Below are 23979 nucleotides of genomic sequence, written 5' to 3'. Positions count from 1 at the left end.
AAAAACCGGTACACAGATGTTTATAGCAGCTCTATTATAATTGACTCAAACTGGAGAACCCAAATGTCCTTCAACCAGTGAACGAATACTAGTCAGCAGTAAAAAGGAACAAACTATTGATACATGCAACGGCTTGGACAAATCTCAGAGCCATGATGTTGAATGAAAGAAGCCAATCTCAAAAGGTTATTACATACTATATTAATCAGTCATTGAAAAAAAAGAGTTTTACCAAATTTACAAGTAAACAAAGAAGCTGAATGCACATGGCCTGGGAAGTGTGGACCTTAGCTATAAAACTGCCCAAGTCTTTTGCCACAAAGAAAGACATGAAGCAAGCATAGTTGTAGCAACCGGATGAAAACACAGAAAACACAGGGTCTGTTTTCTGTCCCAACTCTAAAGATTTTTTTTTCCATCATGACCATTTTTCAAAGGACAGACCAAAGTGTTATGTGCATTTGTGTTTCTAAAGCAAGACTAGATGATTTTAAAATTTTTAATGTGCCGTTTTAAAGTACATTATATGATGATATATATCAGTTTTCCAAATACTTTATATTCCTTACATCTCAGCCCTCCACCACCACCACACACAGACAGACAGGCACAGGTTTTTCTCTAGATTTTTTCTGCAAATTGTACATCTCTAGGTTGGGGCAGTAAGGGATGAGAAGCAGGTTTTTTGCAGCCAATGTGATCACTGTACAGACAGGCTTGGAAAATGCTACCCAATCTGCCAATTAATTAAAGCATTAATCTGAGGAGCAGCAGGCCCAGGAATATTTACCCAGAGAGCGGGTAGTAGGAATTGAGTAGACAGCTCCCTACATTTGCATGAAAATGAAGGTGCATAAGAAACCCAGCATCCTTTTGTCTCTAAAGGTGGGGCAGCCTAGATCACATCCCTAAATGTTTCTGGTCTATTTAGGAAGCCTTTTAGGGAACTGGTCTCTGAAAGATGAAAGCACAGCAGAATCTAGAAAAACAAATTAAACCCTGGGCAGAGTAGGGTAGAGAGCAAGAATATTAGTATGGTTTCTTTGACCTGGAATGAAATCTATATTTAGGAGTATGTGCTGGTAATTAGGTAGAATAAATGTAGGAGTTTTACAAGTATTGGAACCATATAGACTGGTTTCAAATCCCTGCTCTGCTTATTAGTTGTGTAATTTGGTGCCAGTCATGTATCTTATCTGAGCCTTATTTTTCTCACTTGGAAATAAAGATTATGAATTGCCCCTTTATCTCAGGGTAAACCTTCTGCTTACTCTTGGCAGGTAAGAGGTTGGAGAGTGGTTAGTACCTTCCAAGATTAGACTGCCTGAATGACTAAGAGACTGCCCAGGCTTTTGTTCTTTTTAGGCTTATTTTTCAGCAAGGAACTACAAACCTCAAGGTTTCCTCTCACCCTCCTGGGATGTGCTGTACTCTTTCTCTAAGAGAAGTGACCTTGACCATAACAGCAAAGGACATAAAGACAGGAGCATACCCAGGGATCTAAGGGTCACATTGGCTGCACCAAAGATAAGGTTTATCTATTGTATATCACTTGGGAGGGTGGTGAAATGGACATGGAAAAATAACTGACAATATTGATGACATTAAAGAATTGTTAAATTTTTAAAAATTGTGATAAAGTATATGTAACAAAATTTACCATTTTTTATTTTTATTGTTTTCTTAGGCTAGTCAAGTGAAGCAGTAGGAGTGGAGAAGGAACAAAGGAATCTGTAACTGGTTGTGATAAATCATTTCTGTTTCTTTGTGATAATTCATTTCTGTTTCTTTTCTTGCAGAACTCTCAGAAATTGAGCCCAATGTATTCCTTCGGCCATTTCTGGAAGTGATTCGCTCTGAAGATACCACTGGCCCTATCACTGGACTGGCACTCACCTCTGTCAATAAGTTCCTGTCCTATGCACTCATAGGTAAGATCTCAGGCTTTGTTGGATAACCACAGCACTTCATTTCCTGACTCTCCTGGGGTGCTCAGGCCTTAGACAATGAGCTGGTAATACTGGGAAAATTTTCCCAGCTATCTCTTTTCTTGCAGAAGAGAAATAGGATTGTTAATGGTTACTCATCATCCCACTTGACTGAAGTTGTGCAGGTTAGGGAGAGCGGGAGAGGAGGTTTCCCTGGGACTTTGGTTTCTCTAACTATGCATTGGAGGGAGTTAAGGGTATAGTGCCCTTGGAGTTTTGGTTTGGTTTATTTTTAAAGTTATTTTTTCAAATATAATGCATATTTATTGTAAGAAGGCAAACAATAAGGCCAGGTGCAGGGCCTCGCACCTGTAATCCTAGCACTTTGGGAAGCCAAGGTGGAAGGATCTCTTGATGCTAGGAGTTTGAGACCAGCCTGAGCAAGAGCAAGACCCCATTTCTACAAAAAATAGAAAAATCAGCTGGGCATGGTGGCATACACCTGTGATCCTAGCTACTCAGGAGGCTGAGGCAGGAGGATTGCTTGAGCTCAGGAATTTGAGGTTGCAGTAAGCTATGATGATGCCACTATATTCTAGCCCAGGCAACAGGGGGAAACCCTGCCTCAAAAAAATAAATAAATAAAAAAAGACAAACAATAAAGGAGTGTCTAAAAGAAAGGTTAATTGTCTCTCTTGTATCTTTCCAATGCTTCTCCTCCTCCCTTAGGTAAATAGTGTTAACAGCCTGGTTTAACTCTTTCTATACCTTTTTCTGTGAGTATATAAATATAAATACAATACCACCCTTTCTTAAAAAAATAGGATTATGTGTACATATTTTTTCACTTAATAGTATTAACTTAAATGTATGTGATATCATTATCCATCTGAATTTTTTATTGTAGTAAAATATATAATATAAGCCAGGTATAGTGGCTCACACCTATAATCCCAGCACTTTGGGAAGCTGAGGCAGGAGGATCACTTAAGGCCACAAGTTTGAGACCAGCCTGCACAACATAGCAAGACCCTGTGTCTAAAGAAAAAAAAAATTTTTTTTTAATTAGCTATGCGTGGTGGTGTGTGCCTGTAGTTGTGCTACTTGGGAGGCTAAGGATCATTTGAGCTGAGGTGTTTGAGGCTGCAGTGAGAAATGATCCCACCATTGGCCTCCAGCTTGGGCAGAAGAGTGAGACCCTACCTCAAAAACAAAAAAAGAAAAAAAAAAAATATATATATATACATAAAATACAAAATTTGCTATTTTAATCATTTAAGTGTTCAATTCAGTGGCATTAATTACATTCATAGTGTTGTGCAAGCATTACCACCATCTATTTCATTACACCAAACAGAAACTCTAACCATTGAGCAGTAACTCCTCATTTCCCTCTCCCCTCAGTCTCTTGTATGATTTTTTCTTTTCAGTAGCAGTATAGTATCCATAATATAGTATAAACTATTTATTTTATCAATCTCTTATTAATATTTAACATTTAGATTATTTCATATTTGGATTCATTATAAATAATGCTAAAATAAGCATCCTTGTTCATATGTCCTTATTTACTAATTTTACTTTTGTATGAAAGATTTCTGAACTTGGAATTTCTGGATTAAAGGCCACAGGTATATTATATTTTTATAGCTACTACCAGGTTGCTTTCCCAAAAGATTACAGCATTTACACTTCCATCAGCAATGTTTGAGAGTTTCCATTTCCCCACCCTGTCATCAGCACTGAATATTATCAGTTTTCTTTATTTGTACCAATTTGGTGGGTAAAAACTGGTGTTTTGTTGTTTTTATTTCCTACAGATTGAACATTTGAATTTCCCCTCCTTCGCTTATTTTTTTATTGAGTTGTTTTTGTTTTTCATATCAATTTGTAGGAGCTCTTTGTGTAGCAGGAATATTAACCCATTGTCTATCATAGTATTACACATATTTGCTCCCAGTCTAGGCCAAATATTTCACCCAATCTAGAGTTTATCTCTGAATTTGTGGTGTCTTTTTTTAGATTCCTTTTCTAGTTGGTCTTGTCACTCAGGATCCTGAATTCCTTTTCCCCGATTGCCAGCCCATGTGCAAGGATAAGGAACATCAAAAACAGGCAGCTGTCTTTGTTTCTAAGTAGGGAGACAAGAAAAGAAGAGGCTCAGGCTCTAGCTATCCAGAAGAGAAAACAGCCTTCATTTCAGGGCAGGAAAACCCTTTATCTTTTCAAGAAAAGTTGGATTTAGCTGAAGCATTGAGGATCCTGAGCAGGTATCCTGGGTGCCAGCTAGCTTCTGAATAGATGCATCAGCTTCTTCAGACACCCTAGTTGTAGCTTCATACTTTTCCTAAACAAAATCAGGCCCAGCCACTTCCAGCCTTGCCCTGAGCTCCACCTGCAGGTCATCTCTCTTCACAGCCTCCAATAGCTGCACCCTGTGCCTTTTCCCTCTGGTCTTTTGTGGGTGATATTCTCTTCCCTTCCTGAGCTTGGCAGATAGGCTGGTCATTGGAGACCTCAGGCCAGCTGGTCATTGGAGTTTCCTGTGGTGGGAAAAGAGAATGCTGGAGGTGGTGATTGTGGTGGGCATGAGAAAAGGAGCAGGCAAGAATGCATGAAAGCAGAGGAGATGAGATTGGCAAATTTCCCTGAAGTTGGCTCCAGAGTGGCCAGAAAAGGAGGACATTCTGAAGAAGGGGTCTTGGGGAAGAGAAAGTCTACTAAGTGAGCCCAAGCCAAACAATCCTTTGTTTAGGCTGCTCGTCTAGAAGAAAACACCCCCAACTTCTCAATCCTATGACCCAAGGCTTCAGGGATTATTTTAGGTCCTACTCCAAGGACTGGCCTTTTGTTTGGTCCCACACAGCTGCCAGACCAGGATTGGTGCCACTGATTGCACGGTTTGCTGGCAGGCCCTGCCTGTGGTTCTAAAGACCTATCCCTCTTACCTGCCTTTTTAGAAAATTAACTTTGCTACTTCACTCAAGCTCAAGGGATAAGAACTATTAATACAAAGAGATCAGTAGAGCTTAAACCACTTTAACAAGAGAGATTACTGAAAGAGGGCAAGAAATGGACCCCCAGGAGCCTTGTGAGATGGGAGCAAGGCTGCCATTCACTGAGCTCTGAAATAATACACAACACTGAGCAGGACCACAGTTTCCTGTGTGGGCTCTGGTAGCCTGAATAAAGACTGTCAGGCAGGGCTGTGAGAGAGGATTTGGGCAAGGGCCTTGAGAGTATGGGATTTTCTGTGCAAATTGGGAGAAACATGGAGAGTTGGGGTGATAGGAGGAGCTAGGTCACCCCATTATACTATATATCATGAAACGGACTTCATTCTGCAGGTCCTCTAAAGTAACCACTCCTGGTGCTGAGTAGAGGGATGCTGTAAGTAGGACAAAGAAAGTCTTTGATGAAGGGTCAGAGACTAAAAAGGACAGAAGAGAAAGATGAAAACACTCACAATTAATGAAAATCTTGCTTAACATTGCAAGAGAAATGCTCGAGTTTCTCAGCCATCCCCTGAGCTTTAGGCTTAGAAACTCCATATTTTCAGGTACCAAGAAAGACAAAATGGCAAATATGTCTTCTAACTCCTACCACTTAAAGCTAGGAGATGCTCCTGCATTATACCATGCACCTCTGGAGGAACTTTCTGTGTCACTAGAAAAGCTTTATCATGTGCCTGCCCTTTGCCCCTACTCATGCTCCCCTTTCAGGACTAAACAGCAGTAGAAAGAGTCCTTCAGAGTAGACCTGGGACAGGAGCCAGGCAGTTCTGCAGGACCCTTGTAAGGCCTTGATGGTGACAACTTTTCTGGCTACTCCTTATGGCTGTTTAACACATGAATGGGAGCTGAGTTTCTCCCTTGGTAGCATTTGTGTTCATTTCCAGCGTGGTGCTGGTTGTCTGACTTCTAGCTTCTCCCCTCTTTTGCACAGCTAAAATCCTCCTTCTCTCCCTACTCTCCAACTAGCCAGCTTCCAGTCCTGTTTAGTTTATCTCCTTTTCTCTCCTAATATTTAGTTAAGCTGGAAACAGGACTCTTGCTCTTTGTCATATTGTTTTAAATAAGAATGAAACTAAAGAGGTCTCTGATCTGCTGTAACTTGGTACCCAGATATAATTATTGGCGGCAGTGATTGTCCATTTCTTCCTCCTGCTCCTCTACCTCAGTTGCTCCTCAACACAAAATTCCAAAAGCAAGCAGAGGGAGAAGCTGTGTTGAAAGATGAAAGGAGAAAAGCTACAGCCATGGCATTCAAAGCTCTGGTCCTACATGGCTCTTGGTCTTGGCCAAAAACTCGTCTTTCCAAGTCCTTCCTCTGTGAAACAAGTAGTTTTACACCAGTGATTCCCAAAGTATGGTCCCCTGATCAGCAGTGTTAACTTTACCTAGCATCTTGTTAGAAATACAAATTCTGAGGCCCCACTCTAGACCTACAAAATTGAAAACTCTGGGTGTGAGCCCAGCAATGTGTAGTTTAACAAGCATTCCAGGTGATTTTGATAAATGCTTAAGTTTGAGAACCACTGTTTTACCCAGTGGAGCTTGTGTTGAGGAGCTCATGAAAGCCAGTTATGGGCAAAAATTCTCATATTAAGGATTCACAGCTTAGGGAACTAGAGAGGAGAAAAACCAAATTCTCCCAAAGTGGTCCCTAGAAAGTCTGTTTTACCTTTTCTTTCTCCTCATTTAATTTTTCCTTTTTCACTGGAGCAGATCCCACTCATGAGGGCACAGCAGAGGGCATGGAGAACATGGCAGATGCTGTCACCCATGCCCGTTTTGTAGGCACGGATCCTGCCAGTGATGAGGTTGTCCTGATGAAAATCCTTCAGGTAAGCAGGGAGGGAAGAACAATTAGGCTAATGGCCAGGGGCTGGTGCGTCCAGCTCTACTTACCCGAGTCTGCCGGCAGCATGAAGCTGTGTTTTGACTCCACTGGGGCTTAGGAGCCTACTTTGTTCGCAAACAAGCAGCTCAGGTACCCAAAGTAAAAGCTTTTTCTAAGGAAAATAATTAAAAGCTTTAAATGAATTGATATCAAATACCAGAAACCCTTAATACACTTGTACCTCTGGCACACTGTATCTGTGCCATCCACCTGTTGGACTCGTGGGTTAGGGATGGGATGAGTTTTGAACTATGTCAGGGTCAAAGTGAAGAAACAGTTTCCAAGACTGGGAAACCTCCCTACCAAACTGAAGTGAGGTCAACATTTTTGCTAACCTCTCCCACCCCTGAGTACTTTTCTGAGAGACTAGAGGAACACTAGGCAGCTTTTCTCCTCTCCAGAAAGCCTCTCTTCACCCAGCCTACCTGGTTTATCATAGTAACTCCTCTTTCTTCCTGGTAGGTCCTACGGACTCTGTTGCTAACCCCAGTGGGTGCCCACCTAACCAATGAATCCGTGTGTGAGATTATGCAGTCTTGCTTCCGGATCTGCTTTGAAATGAGGCTCAGTGGTAGGTGCTTGAATGTTGGCCCCTTCACCATTTCTGGGGCCACTGAGTGTGAACACAGAATGCTGTCTCTGAACCCCAGAGAGAAGGAAAATTCAGGACTTCTCATCAAACTCAAGGAACCATATGGGTCTAAAAGATATCTCTGTGCTTGACTGTTGCGAAGCTAAAGTAAAGACCTCAGCCCGTTATGCAAGGGCAGGAGTTGGGATGGATCCCAGATTGACTCAGCCCAGGCACCAGATCTCCTCCCTTGAGGTTTTCTGGGATTGACACCAGCCTGCAACTCCGAGACACATTTATTGCTCCCCGTTTTTTTTTTCCTTGACTCGATAGTGCCACCTAGTGGGCCAGTGAAGTTATGGCTGCCAAGCTGAACTGGAGCTGGTTTTAATAAGTTTGGCATAATCCTTGGTAAACAAGGTTTGGAGGGGAGTCTGCTCTGAGAAGCCTCCTGATAATAGCACGGCAAGTAATGACACCTGTGTTATTTGTTTTTGCCTGTGCAGAGTTATTGAGAAAATCCGCAGAGCACACTCTCGTAGACATGGTGCAGCTGCTCTTCACAAGGTAAACCTGCTGCTGTTTGCTTCAGCCCGGCTGCCCAGGCCTCTTGAGTCTGCCTGCTTCCACACAGCCACATCAGGGACCTGGCCAACCCCACAGCCACATGAGAGGCCACTGGGATTATGCATGGGGGCAGTTCTTTGGGCCCAGGGTTACTGAGCAAGGGAGAAGGAGGAGAGAACTAACTTGGCCTCAGGAGGAGGCAGAGGGTTATTTAATCTAGGCTGACAGACCTCATTCTGCTTCCCAACTTATGTCTGTTTCTCTGTAGGTAGCAGCTGGGAAAGGGAACCCAGAAAGGAAGCTCAACTCAAGGGACCCTGGAACAGGTTGCTGAGCTCCCAGAGCTCAGCCTGATTTCTGTGAAGAGGGCCAAGGCTAGGGTGACCCAACAATCCCAGTTTGCTGGGACTCTCCTGATTTTATTGTGGAAAGTTCTTTATCCTGGCAAACCCACCTCAGTCCTAGGCAAACCAAGATGGTTGGTTACCCTAGGTAAGGCCCTCAGCCTAGGGTCTAAGAGGCCTTTTCATGCTGGGCTTAACTGCCTATTTCCTACACCTCCTTTCAATAGATCCACTTTGAGAGGAGCTGAGACAGTGGCCTTAAAACCTCCCCCTGGGATTTCTTTTTGCTCTCAGATCTATAGATAATAATCCTTATTATCTACAGATAAGACTGCCCTTAGACCTTGCTGCAAAGAGTTTCTTACTACTCAGGCTCAAATTTACTGGCTTCAAAACTTCAACCTGCCTTTTACTTCTTGCCCTATGCCAGTCTCCTAGGGTTTTGATAGATGCCCTCTCCTCATCTCTTGGCTTTTAGCAGTACTTGCCAAGTGAACACAAGCAGGAAGGAATCAGTTTAAGGATGAAAAGAGCCTCCACACTCCAAGGGTACTTAGTCACTTTGCCCTCATGACTACCTTCTTTTGTCCATGTCATACATCCCTTGATTCCTGTGGCTCTTTGATGAAGCTCTGACAGGGGTGAAATTAGTCTGCTTCTCTTCCCAGCTTTTCCTAAGACACAGGGCATGCCCTGGCTCAGAGCACCTTTGGTCTGTGGCTGGCATGAGGGTGACATTGTCATTATCCCTAATGACAGTCCATGGGATTCTCTATCTTATAGGTTACCTCAGTTTAAAGAAGAACCCAAGAACTATGTGGGGACCAACATGAAGAAGGTATGACCTGAGAGCTGTCCTGCTGTCCCTCATCCAGACCCGAATCTCCCAGTTTCAGTACTGTGGGATACCTCTGCTTAGCACAGACATGCTTTTGCCTAGACAGGTCTGCTTGAAATCTAGAAGTGGCTCTCACTCCTTTAGTGAGAGATTTATTCTCTCCCAGATACCTGTCCTTCCCCAACTTTCCTTTCTGGCCTATCTTTCTTTGAACCACCACATAAGCTGGTGAGCCAGTTCTTCATGAAAACTGAGTGAGGCCCATCATTCTGGGCTGAAAATATATGTTGACAAAGATGAAAGTCCTGCCACCCCCTCAGGGCTCAGCCTTGTCAGGAGGTAGGAGGTGAGAGAGGCTATGCCCCAAATCCTACCCTAGTGCTGATTAGACTGGGCTCATGCTACTGAAGAGATAGATCGAGCCTGACTCCAGACCAAAGCGTTCTTAAACTGCTAGAAGAATGGTGGTCAGAAGAGTGGCTTCTTTCTATTTTGGACTGAAGCCCTGGACTTCCCAGTCCTCTGATGAGGATTCTGCTCGCAGACCTAAGAGGTTCTGTTCATGGAGATGACCTTTAGCTATTTGGTGCATGCACCTGACCTTCCCCTCTCCCCTGCCATCCATCCCCATTCCTGCCCTGTGCCCTGTTGGCGTGTGTCTGAGTTTATTTCACTCTATTTAAATCATGCATTTGCCTTTCACAGATTTCTCCATGTCTCCTCAACAAACTGGAGCTAAGTAGTGGGGAGCAGACCAAAGCCCTGAACCAGTTAGAGAGGGTACTACTCTTTAAGAACCTCAAGGTCTCTCTCCCTCTCCCTCTCCTTTCCCCCTTTTTATTTATTTCGTTAAATGCTTATTTTTTATATGTAACACCTGGGTCCCCTTTCCATTGTGTATAATTTACCCCTCCCTAGTAACAGCACGGCTTTGGAAGAGTTGCACGTGATTGTAGCTTTGTAGTGTTGAGAATTCTCCTGGGGTATCTGATTGCCTGGAGACAGGAGAAGGAAGACTTGAACATGACATAGTAAGCCTGGAGACCCTGGGTCCTGCTGTCACCTTGTGGAGAGGCTTAAGATCATCTACCATTTCTAGGGAAACAATAAGAGACCTTCAAGCAAGACCCTTCCCTCTTCTCCCCTCTCCCTGGCTCAGAGCTGGCATAGAGAGCCTACGCATAGTCCTCAACTCTATCTCGATACCTGGATTGAGTTTAGAGAGAAAGGGTAGGCAATCCAGTTAGGGTCTTTTTTTTTCTGCCCTTGGTTACCATTAAAGGGGTCATTCCGAGGTTTAGAACTAAATTGATAGGAAGGAGCCAGGTGCCAGGATAGCCCAGGACACTGGGAATACTTTGCAAAGATGCCCTCTGTCCTTTAAAAGTCAACATGTGGAGGAGCTTAGGGGAGGGATCCAAGCCAAAAATTACCCAAATCCCCATATTCTACTTTAAGAAGAAGAGGGAGAGAAGAGTGTGGCTTATTTCTAGACTGTCACAAGAGTGTGCATGCTAGAGATATAGTTGTGGACATACAGATCATTAAAAATAAAAATAACTGTGTGTGTGTACACCTAGATAGATAGTGCATAGGCCTGTGTTCTCTTTGAATGCATTGTCTCAAGTTTCATTTGTGTGTTAACATAGTCTCAAGTTACAGCTCTCTTCAGTGGCTATCCAGCATGTTGCCATGATTATTAACCTAGAATCTGTTCTCTTTTTTTGTAAAGCTTATGCTGTCCTTTAGAATACAAAGTTGTAAAGATAAGGTGATGTAGGGTTCCATGAACACCTACTGCGCACCCCACAGCTTAGGACCTTAGGACAGGGAGCATAACTATACTTTTTAAGAGCTGAGGCATTTGCGAGAACTACCAGCCTTTTGACCCCTACTCCAGCCAGGAGGCAGAGAACACTCATGGAAATGACCAGGTTGGAGCAAGCTTTGCAGAGGATAGAGAAGGAAACAGGAAAAATCCTAGTGTGGGAAGAAATCTCAGTGACTGACTGGCTTCTCTGCCTGGAGTCCCTGACATGGGGAAGCCTCCTGGAGAGAAAGGCTGTCTCACAAAAGTGGATCCAGTTGTTAGTACTCTTTGGAGCTCAATGACAACTGCTAATAAGGCCAGGAGGTCCTTCACTGATCTCTTGGGCTTCTTACCCTTCTGCATGTTTGGCTGACTCTTCTCCCAGAACATTTTTCACCATGAACTTGATCCAGCTGAGCTCCAGTGGTTCCTGGAGAGAGCATCCTTCTGGTTCCTGCTTAGCCATACTGTTCAGAACACTTGAAGCTCAATTCTAGACATATGACTGCAGGCATTTTGGAGATGGAATGACAAGAAGTGTAAATCCAATGTGAGGTGGTTGCTATGTTATTAAGAGCTAGGGGGAGGGCTCTCTGCTCTTGGGCTTTTCCTTTATTGGAAGGAGCTGTGGGTAGGGATAGAAGAATTATCCCTTTTCTAAGCAAGGGATCAAAAGTTACCCAGGCTCTGAGTGCTTGAGGGAGCTTGAAGAAGGAGTTTTATCCCCAGATATGAGAAAGAATTGAACAGGCAAAGGATAGTCTGGATATATTCAGCTTTTAGGAAAAGGCAGGCAGGAAAAGCGTTTCTACTCTCTTTAGAGTCATTCTCATGGTTCCTGGAAAAGAGTTGCTGTTTCCCAATCCAGGGATGGTCTATCAGTCTAGGAATAGTTTAGTATAACTCTGTAGAGTGACTAGGTTCAAACTCCAACTGAGAAAACATCAGGGCTAAGAAAACAAAATGAGCCTAAACAAAGTAACTATGAATTTAGGGTGCAGGAAATGTGTAAAAAATGTCGTAGAGCCTAGAGTAGTCAACAGGTGATAGAGATTGTCCTTTGTGACTAAAAGGAGGTTATAGGAGGAATAGAAATAAAGCAAGAGAGAGGAGTAGAATAGAGCAAGGGTTCCAAGGAATCAGTAGTAGCCTCACCATATGACAACATAAAATTGCATTTAGAAAGACCAACAGTGAGAAAGACAGGAGGTCCCATTGATACAACAAAATTGGGAGCAGCAGAGAGCAGAACAGCAGCATGACATGACCCTTCATCCTTAACCCACAAACAAACTGGGATGTCACTCCTTCCTTAACTCCAAGGAATGAGCCTTTGACCAATTTGAGGCAGAAATTCCAGATAGTAAGGGATATGTTTATGGTCTAGACCCAGTCCACACGGCAATAAGAAAGCTAAGAGTCTGGATTGGAAGGAGTAGGCTTTCATAGTTGGATTAGAGGTAGAAGCCTGCGCTATAGGGTAGTTGAGGAGGAAAGCCCAGGAGTCATGGGCCTATAGATCTGATGCTCCAGACAAAGGTGCCCCTGCCCTTACCTTTTCTGCAAGAGGGTCATACATCTTCTACCGGACTCAGGATTGCCTGCTTAATGTAGCACTTAGGACCCAGGGAAGCAGAGTGATAAGTGTGAGGGCTGACCCTCCCAATGACCAGCCCAGAAGCAGAATGGTGCCTTCCACATGGAGGCTTCCATGCCAGCCTATAGAGTGGCAAATGTAGAAGCCAGGCTAGAGAAGTAGGAATGTGATCTGATTGTCTAGATTCTTTCTTTAGCGCAGATGTGGGGTACAAATTGTTTTCTAGAGACCAGAAGGACTAAGTAAAGGGAGATTTCTAGGGATCGAGTGTTAGTTTGAATATCGCACTAATGAGGTATGATATTTCCAGCTGAAAATGAGAGCAGGAGGCATGAGTGATTCATCCAAGTGGAAAAAACAGAAACGATCCCCTCGGCCCCCACGCCATATGACCAAAGTCACAACAGGTTCAGAGCTGCCCACTCCCAATGGAACCACCTCATCCTCTAACCTCACTGGTGAGTGCTTTGGGCTGCTTCCTCTGATTAGAGTAGATAGAAGAGATCCTTTCTCTCTCAGACCTTTTGAAATGTAAGACCAGCCAGCTGAGGGGCTTTTGGTCTTTCTGCTGAGAGCAAAAAGGGAAATTCCAGGTCAAATCAGACTGTAACTATTCAGCAACTCTATAGTGACTTAAGGTTGTTCTCCTTTCAGAGGGACTCTGACGACTTTAGAGATCAGTACATGCAGAGATAAATGTGCAGTCTGGGAAACAGAGCCCCTGGTAATCAGAGAGGGTATGTTTTGCCTACAGAGTCTCTCTTTTTCAAGCTTCACTTACTTTTCTTTGCAGGTGGCATGCCCTTCATTGATGTGCCCACTCCCATCTCCTCTGCAAGTTCAGAAGCTACGTCAGCAGTGGTCAGCCCCTCTACAGACAGTGGCCTGGAATTCTCCTCCCAGACCACCTCTAAAGAAGACCTCACTGACCTGGAGCAACTTGGCTCTCCAGGGTACAGCACAGCTACAGAGCCTGGGAGCAGTGAGCTAGGGGTTCCCGAACAGCCTGACCCCCAGGTATGGTTTTGATTTTTAGAGGTCCCTGTTCACTCTTCCACTTTGGGGGAATAGGCTTGATCTTTTATTTGAGCCTTGGCTTAAAAGAAGGTTGCAGTAGAGGGGTGCTTTCCTGTTTCCCAGAATTAGCTGTGCTGCCTAGAAAAACCACAGCATGAGGCACTGTGAGAGGTTGCTCATGGGTTTTATCAAGTTATGCATACAGGTAGTACTTGGCAAAAGGGAGGGAGCTTGCCATGGCTTTTCCTGGAAGGTAATGATCTAAATCCTAAGTGTGTACGAGCCTCTGCATCTCTAGGGTTCTAGTCACTGTAGGTCAGTGATACCTCAGGAGATGTTTTCTGAGTCCTTCATACTCCTGCCTGGAGCCATCTTGCATTGATTCACAAACCAGTGAGCTGGCCCTATACCTGCAGCCCATCAGAGACAGCCTTGGAGGACAGTTACTTCAGGTGAGTAAGTTCCAAGTTGCTTCATCTGTCTTCCTATATCTCCCTGCTACTGGTCACATCAGGAAGGGGCCCATGTGGAAAAGGCCCAGTCAGCATCCGTGGAATCTATCCCTGAAGTATTAGAGGAGTGCACGTCCCCTGCTGAGCACTCTGATTCTGCCTCTGTCCATGACATGGACTACGTCAATCCACGGGGCGTGCGCTTTACACAATCCTCCCAGAAAGAAGGTGAGTACTCTTTGGCAGGCTCTGCCTGTTCGCTTCCTCTATCCTACCCACTAAACTGCCTGAGCCTAGACCATCTTGAACCAAGGTGATTACCTGCTGGTCCAAGTTCTAGGCCATTTTCTAGTCAGAAAATGGAATCAAGCCATAGGACTGTTGGCATGGATGGAGCCCTTCCCTACCATGTACTACAAAGAGGGAGTTTTGTGGGCAATAGGAAGTAGGAGGGAAGAATAAAAGGCTTAGGACTTTTAACAGAAAGGTAGGATCATGAATTCTGATTCCCTCTAATAAATGAGTCTAGTTCCCTCACCTCCCCAGGGGAAAAGAATCCTTTTCCTTGAAGAGAATCACTTACCTGAAATTACCTTGTGTAATGCAGGGCAGGCTAGGCCAAGCCAATAGGCTAGTTGTTTCTTAGCAGTCCCACTCTCCTCCTGGCCTTCCCTAGGCACAGCTTTGGTCCCATATGGTCTTCCCTGCATCCGCGAGCTCTTCCGCTTCCTCATCTCCCTCACCAATCCACACGACCGCCACAACTCAGAGGTTATGATCCACATGGGGCTGCATTTGCTGACAGTGGCCCTTGAGTCAGCCCCTGTATCCCAGTGCCAGACCCTCTTGGGCCTCATCAAGGATGAGATGTGCCGCCACTTATTCCAGGTAAGACCGGATTGCTAGAGGGGCTCAGGGCCTCAAGGGCCAGGGAAGCACAGGGAGGTTTGGCCAATTGTGCAAAGAATATAGGACCCAGGAAAGCATCTGCCTCCCAGTTGGCTAGTAGTCATAGTAAGAGGGTTCTGGTAGTTCTCCAGGGACTCTTGACAGCCAGAGAGTAATATAGGAATGGCTAGATGCAGAGTTCCCTTGGAGCACAGGACCTCGGTGGCAACTTCACCCAGTTTGCCTCTCCTGCTTCTTTCCTGGTTGAGCCATAGTAAGCTTCTGAAACCTCATAGCCTACCCTGCTCTGATCTCTAGCTACTCAGCGTGGAGCGACTGAATCTTTATGCTGCTTCTCTGCGAGTATGCTTCCTATTATTTGAGAGCATGCGGGAACACCTCAAGTTCCAAATGGAGGTGAGTTTCTTGACCTTCGAAGAAAAAGGAAAAAAAAAAAAAAGAGATATATGACATCTTCAATGAGGCCAGCTCTGTCATGCTGCAGGGGTGGAATTTAGGGGCTTCCTATAAGAGAGTGCTTTTAGCCTCCATAATTTGGTTCATCAACTGACCTCTTTAGGGGAAAAGTTCAAAGGAGACCAGAGGAAACTGGCTGACTATAAAGTAGGAGAATCCAATTATGAGGACTGGCAGGTAATCTTACCATAAGTAGGAACAATTTTTCTACCCAGCAGTTCCTCTGCAACACAGGCAGGCAAGTGAAGCTAGCATTGCCACTAAATTGCACAGATGAACTGTGAATAGGACCAGTTCATGCTCACATAGAGATTACAAAATAGGCAACTTGTTTGAGATCAGACATGAGGTAGAGAGCCAGGCTTTATCTGCCAACATGGAGGCCAAAGAGGAGGATGTGCTTAGGGGGTGGAATACCTTTAGGTGTCTCTTAATGCATACTTCTTGGCAGGGCATCTGCTTCCTATTCAATGTTGGTCCTGTCCAGTTTTATCTCTTCCTATCTTAAATCCTTTCCCCACCCAAATGGCAATTACTGGGTTATTGCCAGATGTACATCAAAAAGCTCATGGAGATCATCACTGTGGAGAACCCCAAGATGCCTTACGAGATGAAGGAGATGGCACTGGAAGCCATTGTGCAGCTCTGGCGCATCCCCAGCTTTGTCACCGAGCTCTACATCAACTATGATTGTGACTACTACTGTTCCAACCTCTTTGAGGACCTCACCAAGCTGCTGTCCAAGGTGCTGAGCACTATTGCTGGTCTCTAGAAAGAAGGTTCTATAAAGGAAATCTCCCTAGTGGTAATGAGGATGGTACATACAAGGAGGGGAAACACTTGAGAACTGGGAAACAGGAAGAAAAAAGGCATTTTCTAAAGGCAATGTAGCAGTTGTAGGAAGTTTCGGGATTTTTGGTTTTGGTGGTGGTGGTGGTGTTTTGAGACAGGGTCTTGCTTTGTCGCCTGGGCTGGAGTGCAGTGGCGCAATCATAGCTCAGTGCAGCCTTGATCTCCTGGTCTCTGGACTCAAGTGATCTCCACACGTCAGCCTCCCAAGTAGCTAGGACTATAGGCACACACCACCACAACTGGCTATTTTTTTTATTTTTTGTAGAGACGGGGTCTCTCACTTTGTTGCCCAGGCTGGTCTCAAACTCCTGGCCTCAAGCAATCCTCCTGCCTCTGCCTCCCAGAGTGCTAGGTGTGAGCTAGCCCAGCTAGGGATTTTTGGAAAATGATCGGTTAAAGTGTAAAGTATTCTCCTAACCTCCCATCTAATGGATCTGTTTATTTTCCAGAATGCCTTCCCTGTGTCTGGTCAGCTCTATACAACACACCTACTGTCTCTTGATGCCCTATTGACAGTGATTGACAGCACTGAGGCCCACTGTCAGGCCAAAGTCCTCAACAACCTGACCCAGCAGGAGAAGAAAGACACAACCAGACCCAGTTATGAGACAGTAGATGGCACCCGAGAAGCTAGCAATAGTGAGAGGCATTTCTTTCTTTGAAGACCCCAGGGTTCTATGCTTATCTCTTCTCTACTCACTGAGTCCTTTCTCCTGTCCTCACATCACTTCCCCTGGGATGCTCCCAGTTCTGTTTCTGGGGTTTGGTGGTTTGAATCACAGGCCAGTCAGGCAGGTTAGCAGGATTCATAGACCCCTTCTCCTCCCCACTTTGGTTTTTTGACAGAAATATTATTTCTTTATGGCAAGAGAAGAGAACAGAGATTAAAGGATGTAGGACTTATGTCCCTAAAAGCTTCAGACCCCACCTTTTCTTATCCCCAATATCTGCCTCCACTCTAATGTTCTCTATCTCGTCCTTGAGACTGAAGTTGTAGAAGTTCAGGGAAAGTGACTGGATAATTTCTTCATTCAATTATAGAATCTAACACTTGGCTGGGACAGTGACTACTTGCTTGGGTTTGTCCTGGTCAGAGGGGGCACCCTTTGTGGGAGCATGCAGGTCTTTCTTGGCTTGAGACTTGACCTCTCCTGCAGCTTTGCTTGGCTTCTTACCATATAAGTCTTCACGTGTCTTTATTCTCTTACCAGCTGAGAGAGCAGCCAGCGATGGGAAAGCTATAGGCATAGCCCCAGACATCCCAGGCCTGCACGTGCCAGGTGGAGGGTGGCTGCTGCCCGAACATGGGAAGCCAGGATGCAATGATCTGGAAGAAGCTGGTGACTCTGGCGGTGGGTACTGAGTGTCCACAATCCTAAGCCCCCTCAACTGGAGGGCTTGGTGGGGAATGGAAGGAGGGGAGCAGAGACACCTGCAGCAGTACCTGAGTGAGGCCTGGTGGCTCCACATGCCTTCAAACCCAGAGAAAGGAAAGAAAACATCTGGAGCTCCAGAAGATAGGACTTCCAGGGAAATGGAAAACTGATAAGGACAAGAAAATTTCTGGCCGGGCGCGGTGGCTCACGCCTGTAATCCTAGCACTCTGGGAGGCCGAGGCGGGTGGATTGCTTGAGGTCAGGAATTCGAGACAAGCCTGAGCGAGACCCCATCTCTACTAAAAATAGAAATAAATTATCTGGCCAACTAAAAATATATATAGAAAAAATTAGCCGGGCATGGTGGCGCATGCCTGTAGTCCCAGCTACTCGGGAGGCTGAGGCAGGAGGATTGCTTAAGCCCAGGAGTTTGAGGTTGCTGTGAGCTAGGCTGATGCCACGGCACTCACTCTAGCCCGGGCAACAAAGCAAGACTCTGTCTCAAAAATAAAGAAAGAAAGAGGGGGGGGAGGGGGAGAGAGGGAGAGGGAGAGGGAGAGGGAGGGAGAGAGGGAAGGGAAGGGAAGGAAAGGGAAAGGGAAAGGGAAAGGGAAAGGAAAAGGAAAAGGAAAAGGAAAGAAAAGGAAAAGGAAAAAGAAAATTTCTGAGGCCCCTCCTTTATCACTGGGGAGTGTATCAGCAACCTTCCAAAAGTCATTATCTTGATAAAAGAGCTCTTACGGGTTTTTCTCTCTCTTCCTCCCATTCCTAGCTGACAAAAAGTTTACCCGGAAGCCACCTCGATTTTCTTGTCTCCTGCCAGATCCACGGGAACTAATTGAAATTAAAAACAAAAAGAAGGTAATACATATATTCCCCAGAGCTCAGCTTCTGCCCACCTCTGTCTGGGTGTCCTCTGTAGGGTTTCTATCCCAGAGAATGAAGATGAGGGAGAGTGTAGCAGCTTATTGTATAGCTTCCTAAGGCTAGTCTTTAGGCTTATTGGGACTTCAGCAAGCCCCAGTCTCCTGTGAAGCCCTTTCCTTACTACTAAGCCATGTAGTTGGGCAACTCGATTGTATGCACCTGGACAAATGCTACACTGGTTGAGAGCCAAGTGTTACTGGTACCGGTGACAGGAGTCCTGGGAACTGGTGTCATGTGGGTCACTGAAGGTTATTGGTCAGGTCCAGCTCTAGCATGATGATTGATAATAAAAAGGAATTGACATTTATTCTGGTGCTTTGGTAAAGTTCGAATAACCGTTGTGGTTTGGGTTCCTTAACATAAAGAAAACCTTCTATTTAACCCTTTCTTCCTCTTATCACCAGCTTAAATGACTTTGGTTCATGTGTGCCCTTGACTGCAGAGTTGTGGCTAGACACACAGAAAGTTGAATTACCTTCACAATTAGTCTACCTTCTCCTTCAAACTCAGGGCATTAAGAGCTAGGCAACCAAAGAAATAATGGGAATCCAAGCCAGGCTATAAACAAGATGCTGGCTAGTAACAAGTGTCAGGGATGGATATAAAACTTGAGAGAATTCTCTGATCTCTTTCTTCTACCCTGATCCTCAAGTTGGAGGAAAGGAGGCTGTTCCATGCATCTTGAGTTCTCAGAAAAGGAGTGAAAAGGAGCTCCTAAGCCAGTTCTAATTAGGCAGGAAGATGGGGGAAAGCTAAGGCCGGTATGATCCACCCTTAATTCTGGAATTACAAAGAACCATATCCTAGGAGCCCATTAGGTGACCAGCTTTGGGCTATGGTCGAGTCCAGCTTGCCTTTGTCTTATTTAGGGGCAAATCAACTTCTGACACCTCTAGTCTTTCTCCTTCAGCTGCTAATCACTGGCACAGAGCAGTTCAACCAGAAACCAAAGAAGGGGATCCAGTTTCTGCAAGAGAAAGGCCTCCTCACCATCCCAATGGACAACACAGAGGTAGCCCAGTGGCTCCGAGAGAATCCTCGGCTGGACAAGAAAATGATTGGAGAGTTTGTGAGTGACCGCAAAAACATTGACCTGTTGGAGAGTTTTGTAAGGTGAGGAAGCTGTGACAAATGTGGGACATAGTGATCAGTCTAGGGGGACAGGACTCCCTCAAAGCAGTCTCATTCAGTTCCCGCTGGTGACCCAAGTCACACACTCTTCCTCTTCCCATCATTTATTTCTGTTGGAACTGAAAGGGGCTCCAGCAAGATAGCTTTGGGAGCCCTTTCATTCTGCATGGAGAACATTGCAAAGGGGTAGAGCAGGGTCCTAGGGGGTGAGGTTTCTGGGCAAGAGTCTGCAGATTTGAAAAATACTAAAGTTAGGGTTGTATTAGGACATACCACCCCTTTGCCAGAGACCTCAACCTGCTCTGTTCCAGTACAAACTGTGGCTAACAGAGAGCCCAACATGTGCAGCTTATACACTCCAGCCTCTATACCCTTCTTTCTTTCCCTATAGCACCTTTAGTTTTCAGGGTCTGCGGCTGGATGAAGCTCTCCGCCTCTACTTGGAAGCCTTCCGTTTGCCTGGGGAAGCACCAGTCATCCAGAGGTTGCTGGAGGCATTCACAGAGCATTGGAGGGTGAGTTTGAGTAGCAGGAGCTGAGCCCAGAATCCCAGGCCAGTTTGACTGAGGGCTTCTGTGGCCTCCAACTAAAGAACCTGGCTGCTATCTCCTTAGAAGGCTGAGAGCAACATCAATGAGCTTTCCATGGAGAAACCAGCTTCTGTTAAGGAGTTGGCAAGAGGTTAGCCAACTTTCTAGGTGGTACCTCCCTCTGTACCAGCACTGACGAGCGGGTTGGTAGTAAGGGTTTAATTAACTAGAGAAGGGCATTGACACAGGCGGGGTCTTTGCTTTTTCAGAATTGTAATGGCTCCCCATTTGCCAATAGCGATGCCTGCTTTGCTCTGGCCTATGCTGTCATAATGCTTAATACTGACCAGCACAACCACAATGTTCGCAAACAGAATGCACCCATGACCCTGGAGGTAAGCTTGGGTCTCAGCCAAGGCAGAGAAGATCTAGCACAGCTTTGGAGATAGCAGAAAGGACAAGATTTCCAGTGGGCATGGTGGACAGGGAGGGCTGGCCAACCCAGAAGAGGAACTGGGGTGGGAAGGTGGGTTCTTTCACTTAGTGTCCTAAGTCCTGTTTACCACAGATCCAGGTGTTCCTTGGGAGGGGCTTCAGCATTGACACAGGGGGAAAACCTTATTGGCCTATCTCTAGGAGTTTCGAAAAAACCTAAAAGGTGTGAATGGAGGCAAGGACTTTGAGCAAGACATCCTGGAGGACATGTACCATGCCATCAAGTGAGTATATATGGAGAATAGGGCAACATCTCTATTAAGGAGAAGCACATTGCTTCTTTTCCCAGTTTTTAGAGTCAAGTCAGACTGCAGTGATTCACATGCCCTGGATTTAGCCTTGGGCTTAGTTGGGCAGGGCCTTCTCTGCCAACTGATTTCTTCCTTAAGAGAAGCCTAAACAATATTGGGACTCTAGTACTCTAAGCCAGGGTCCGAATTGCCCTTCTTAAGTGGGATATCATGGCCCCCATTTCCTGAACCTGAAGCAGCTGGGTTTTACTGTCTAGCTCATAAGAGGCATTTTCTGGCCAGTAGAAAACATAAGATGAACACTGGAAAGTGAGGCTTCGGTCACAGGTCAAAGATGGGACGCTTAGTTCTTTACTGTAAATCAGAAAAAGTAGAGAGAATTGTTCATCTTCTCACACCCAGAAAGAACTTGAGATCTCCTTACTGAAGAACTGAAGGCCCCACTTTAAAGACAGGGCTTTGACATTATGGGACACTTCCTTTCTCCCTGCTCCCACTTGCGGGTGGGAAGCAGACAACTGAGCTGCAGTTCTGACAACCCCTCATCAATGGAGAGTGCTAGTCTGGGTGAAACCCCTGGTCCTAGTTTGGAAGCAGTGAAGTTCACAGCAGAGCACCCACCCCTTCCCTTACCTCCTGACAGGAATGAGGAAATTGTGATGCCAGAGGAGCAGACAGGCTTGGTGCGGGAGAACTATGTGTGGAATGTGTTGCTTCATCGAGGTGCAACCTCCGAGGGCATATTCCTGCGTGTGCCTACTGGCAGTTATGATCTTGACCTCTTCACCATGACCTGGGGCCCCACTATTGCTGCTCTGTCTTATGTCTTTGACAAAAGCCTTGAGGAGACAATCATCCAGAAAGCCATCTCAGGCTTCAGGTAGCCCAGTTTTGGCCTTGGTCTTCACCTCCCCCCACCTCTCCGAGCTAACATAGTTGTCTTCATGCTCTCTGACTCCTATTCTTACTTTCCTTAGGATGGGGTTCCTCCTGAGTTTTTGGAGGGAGGCTAAAGCTTGGGAAAGCTCAGTCTTAAACAGACTCAAGAGTAAAAGGTTTAGTCCTGGGACTAATGGGGAAGAGCCCTGCAAGCCTCCTCAGGGACTTGGAAGGGCTGCCTGGCCTTTCAGTGACTCTGTTTCTGGGATGGGGGTGACATTACAGGAAGTGCGCCATGATCTCTGCCCACTACGGCCTCAGTGATGTGTTTGACAATCTCATCATCTCTCTGTGCAAATTCACAGCTCTCAGCAGTGAGGTAAGCAGGGGTAGGAACTGTGTACTTGGAGTTCCAAAGGAAGATCTTTCTTTTAGCCACAGGTCTACCCTTATCTGCAGAGCTGCTTGCCCTCAGCACCTTCCCTCACTCCCTCTTGACGATACCAATGCTTAGGCCGTTTCTTTCTTATATACCCTGGGATGAGAATAGTGTTACCTCATGTAATGGGGATGGGAGAGGAGATACAAGAGTGGGGAGGGCCTTAACCAGGTTAGCACTTCCTACCAGAATTAGGGGAGATTGAAGCAGAGCCAATATAAGGACCCTGAGGGAACCATAGTTAGAGGCCTAAGAGATTTTCCTTTCCAGACATCAGCCAGGCCTTAAGCCTCTTCTCATCCTCTTTTCTAGTCTATTGAAAACCTACCCAGTGTATTTGGAAGTAACCCTAAAGCCCACATTGCAGCCAAGACAGTATTCCATTTGGCCCATCGTCATGGTGACATCCTGCGGGAGGGCTGGAAGAACATCATGGAGGCCATGCTGCAGCTCTTCCGAGCCCAACTGTTGCCCAAGGCTATGGTGGAGGTAATTCTTGGTAGAAGACTAGTCAACAATAACAAGGAGAGACCGCTGACATTATGTGCTGTCTGCAAATAGAACTGGTTGAGGGTCACACTGGGCCTGATGCCTGCCAAAAACTTACCAAGAATGCCTCAAATGTAAGACCACAGATCTTAGGGGATAGCTGTAGAAGACTGGTAAAAACCATTGCCAGTCACAAGTTGGACGGGATGCAATAGTGTATGGGCAGAGGGCTATAAGAAGAAATTCAGAGAACTTTGCTTGAAGTGAGGGGGAGGATGCAATGGGCATATAGAAATTAACTTTTACCTACTTTTCCAGGTAGAAGATTTTGTGGATCCCAATGGCAAGATCTCTCTACAGCGGGAGGAGACACCATCAAACCGGTAAGAGCAGACCAGAGGCTGAGGACCTTGGGGAGGGAGAGTCAGAACTCTGGGCATCACTACAGCATGTGCCCTTTTTCTACAGAGGAGAATCAACAGTGCTGAGCTTCGTGAGCTGGCTGACATTGAGTGGTCCTGAGCAGTCTAGTGTGCGGGGCCCATCCACTGAGAACCAAGAGGCCAAGAGAGTAGCCTTAGATTGCATCAAGGTAACTGCGCGCCCACCCCTGATAAGAAAGCCTAGACTCCTCCCTACTGGACAGATGCTACCTTGTGAACTAAAGAATAGAATCATCCAGGGCTTGTGACCAGGGCTCACTCTGCCCTCTCTTTCTCCCTGGCTCTTGCGGAATTCTTTTCCCTTCAGCCCTTATTGCATACCCCCTCTCTCTTGTGCCCTGTCTAGCAATGTGACCCAGAGAAAATGATCACAGAGAGCAAGTTCCTCCAGCTGGAGTCACTGCAGGAGCTCCTGAAGGTACAGGATGAAGAAAAGAAAGAGGAATGGAAGAGCTGGCTGAGTTTGGGAGGGGTGATGGGAACAGTGGTGTATGCCTCAATTTCAGTCAGAGCAGAGCCAGTGGTTGGCTTCTTCTCCATGCCTACTTTCCGGCTGCTATCCCCATTCAGGCTCTGGTCTCAGTGACACCAGATGAAGAGACATATGATGAGGAAGATGCTGCTTTCTGCCTGGAAATGCTGCTAAGGATTGTGTTGGAGAACAGGTAGGAGAAGGCAGGTGAGGGTAGTCTTTAGGCAGACCCCATAATGGGCTTGTGCCAAAGAGGTGGAAGCCATCTTGCTGAGTGGGCTCTAGGGAACTGTAGGCAGTAGGG

The 23979-nt window shown here is 45.7% G+C and overlaps 1 protein-coding gene across 9 annotated transcripts in view; it reads left to right on the top strand.

The window, feature by feature from the left end:
• GBF1 (golgi brefeldin A resistant guanine nucleotide exchange factor 1) overlaps nt 1–23979 on the top strand; it is a 115071-nt gene that overhangs the window by 81548 nt on the left and 9544 nt on the right. For 4 of the 9 annotated variants that reach the window (XM_045568525.1, XM_045568522.1, XM_045568523.1 and 1 more), the window contains exons 4-28: nt 1800–1931; nt 6653–6774; nt 7293–7401; nt 7908–7968; nt 9096–9150; nt 12868–13015; nt 13351–13574; nt 14089–14254; nt 14703–14914; nt 15233–15331; nt 15942–16136; nt 16693–16882; nt 17455–17595; nt 18392–18480; nt 19457–19659; nt 20069–20192; nt 20477–20602; nt 20844–20926; nt 21597–21833; nt 22118–22211; nt 22584–22760; nt 23079–23143; nt 23229–23352; nt 23550–23621; nt 23774–23868. In XM_045568525.1, coding sequence (XP_045424481.1) covers nt 1800–1931; nt 6653–6774; nt 7293–7401; nt 7908–7968; nt 9096–9150; nt 12868–13015; nt 13351–13574; nt 14089–14254; nt 14703–14914; nt 15233–15331; nt 15942–16136; nt 16693–16882; nt 17455–17595; nt 18392–18480; nt 19457–19659; nt 20069–20192; nt 20477–20602; nt 20844–20926; nt 21597–21833; nt 22118–22211; nt 22584–22760; nt 23079–23143; nt 23229–23352; nt 23550–23621; nt 23774–23868 — 3343 coding nt within the window. Of the gene's footprint in view, nt 1–1799; nt 1932–6652; nt 6775–7292; nt 7402–7907; nt 7969–9095; nt 9151–9855; nt 9955–12867; nt 13016–13350; nt 13575–14088; nt 14255–14702; nt 14915–15232; nt 15332–15941; nt 16137–16692; nt 16883–17454; nt 17596–18391; nt 18481–19456; nt 19660–20068; nt 20193–20476; nt 20603–20843; nt 20927–21596; nt 21834–22117; nt 22212–22583; nt 22761–23078; nt 23144–23228; nt 23353–23549; nt 23622–23773; nt 23869–23979 lie in introns of those variants that run through there. The other 5 variants (XM_045568526.1, XM_045568524.1, XM_045568521.1 and 2 more) reach the window with 3 other exon arrangements.

This window comes from Lemur catta, chromosome 14 (assembly GCF_020740605.2).
Source record: "Lemur catta isolate mLemCat1 chromosome 14, mLemCat1.pri, whole genome shotgun sequence".
NCBI lineage: Eukaryota > Metazoa > Chordata > Mammalia > Primates > Lemuridae > Lemur > Lemur catta.
This window is presented reverse-complemented; position numbering and strand designations above follow the sequence as displayed.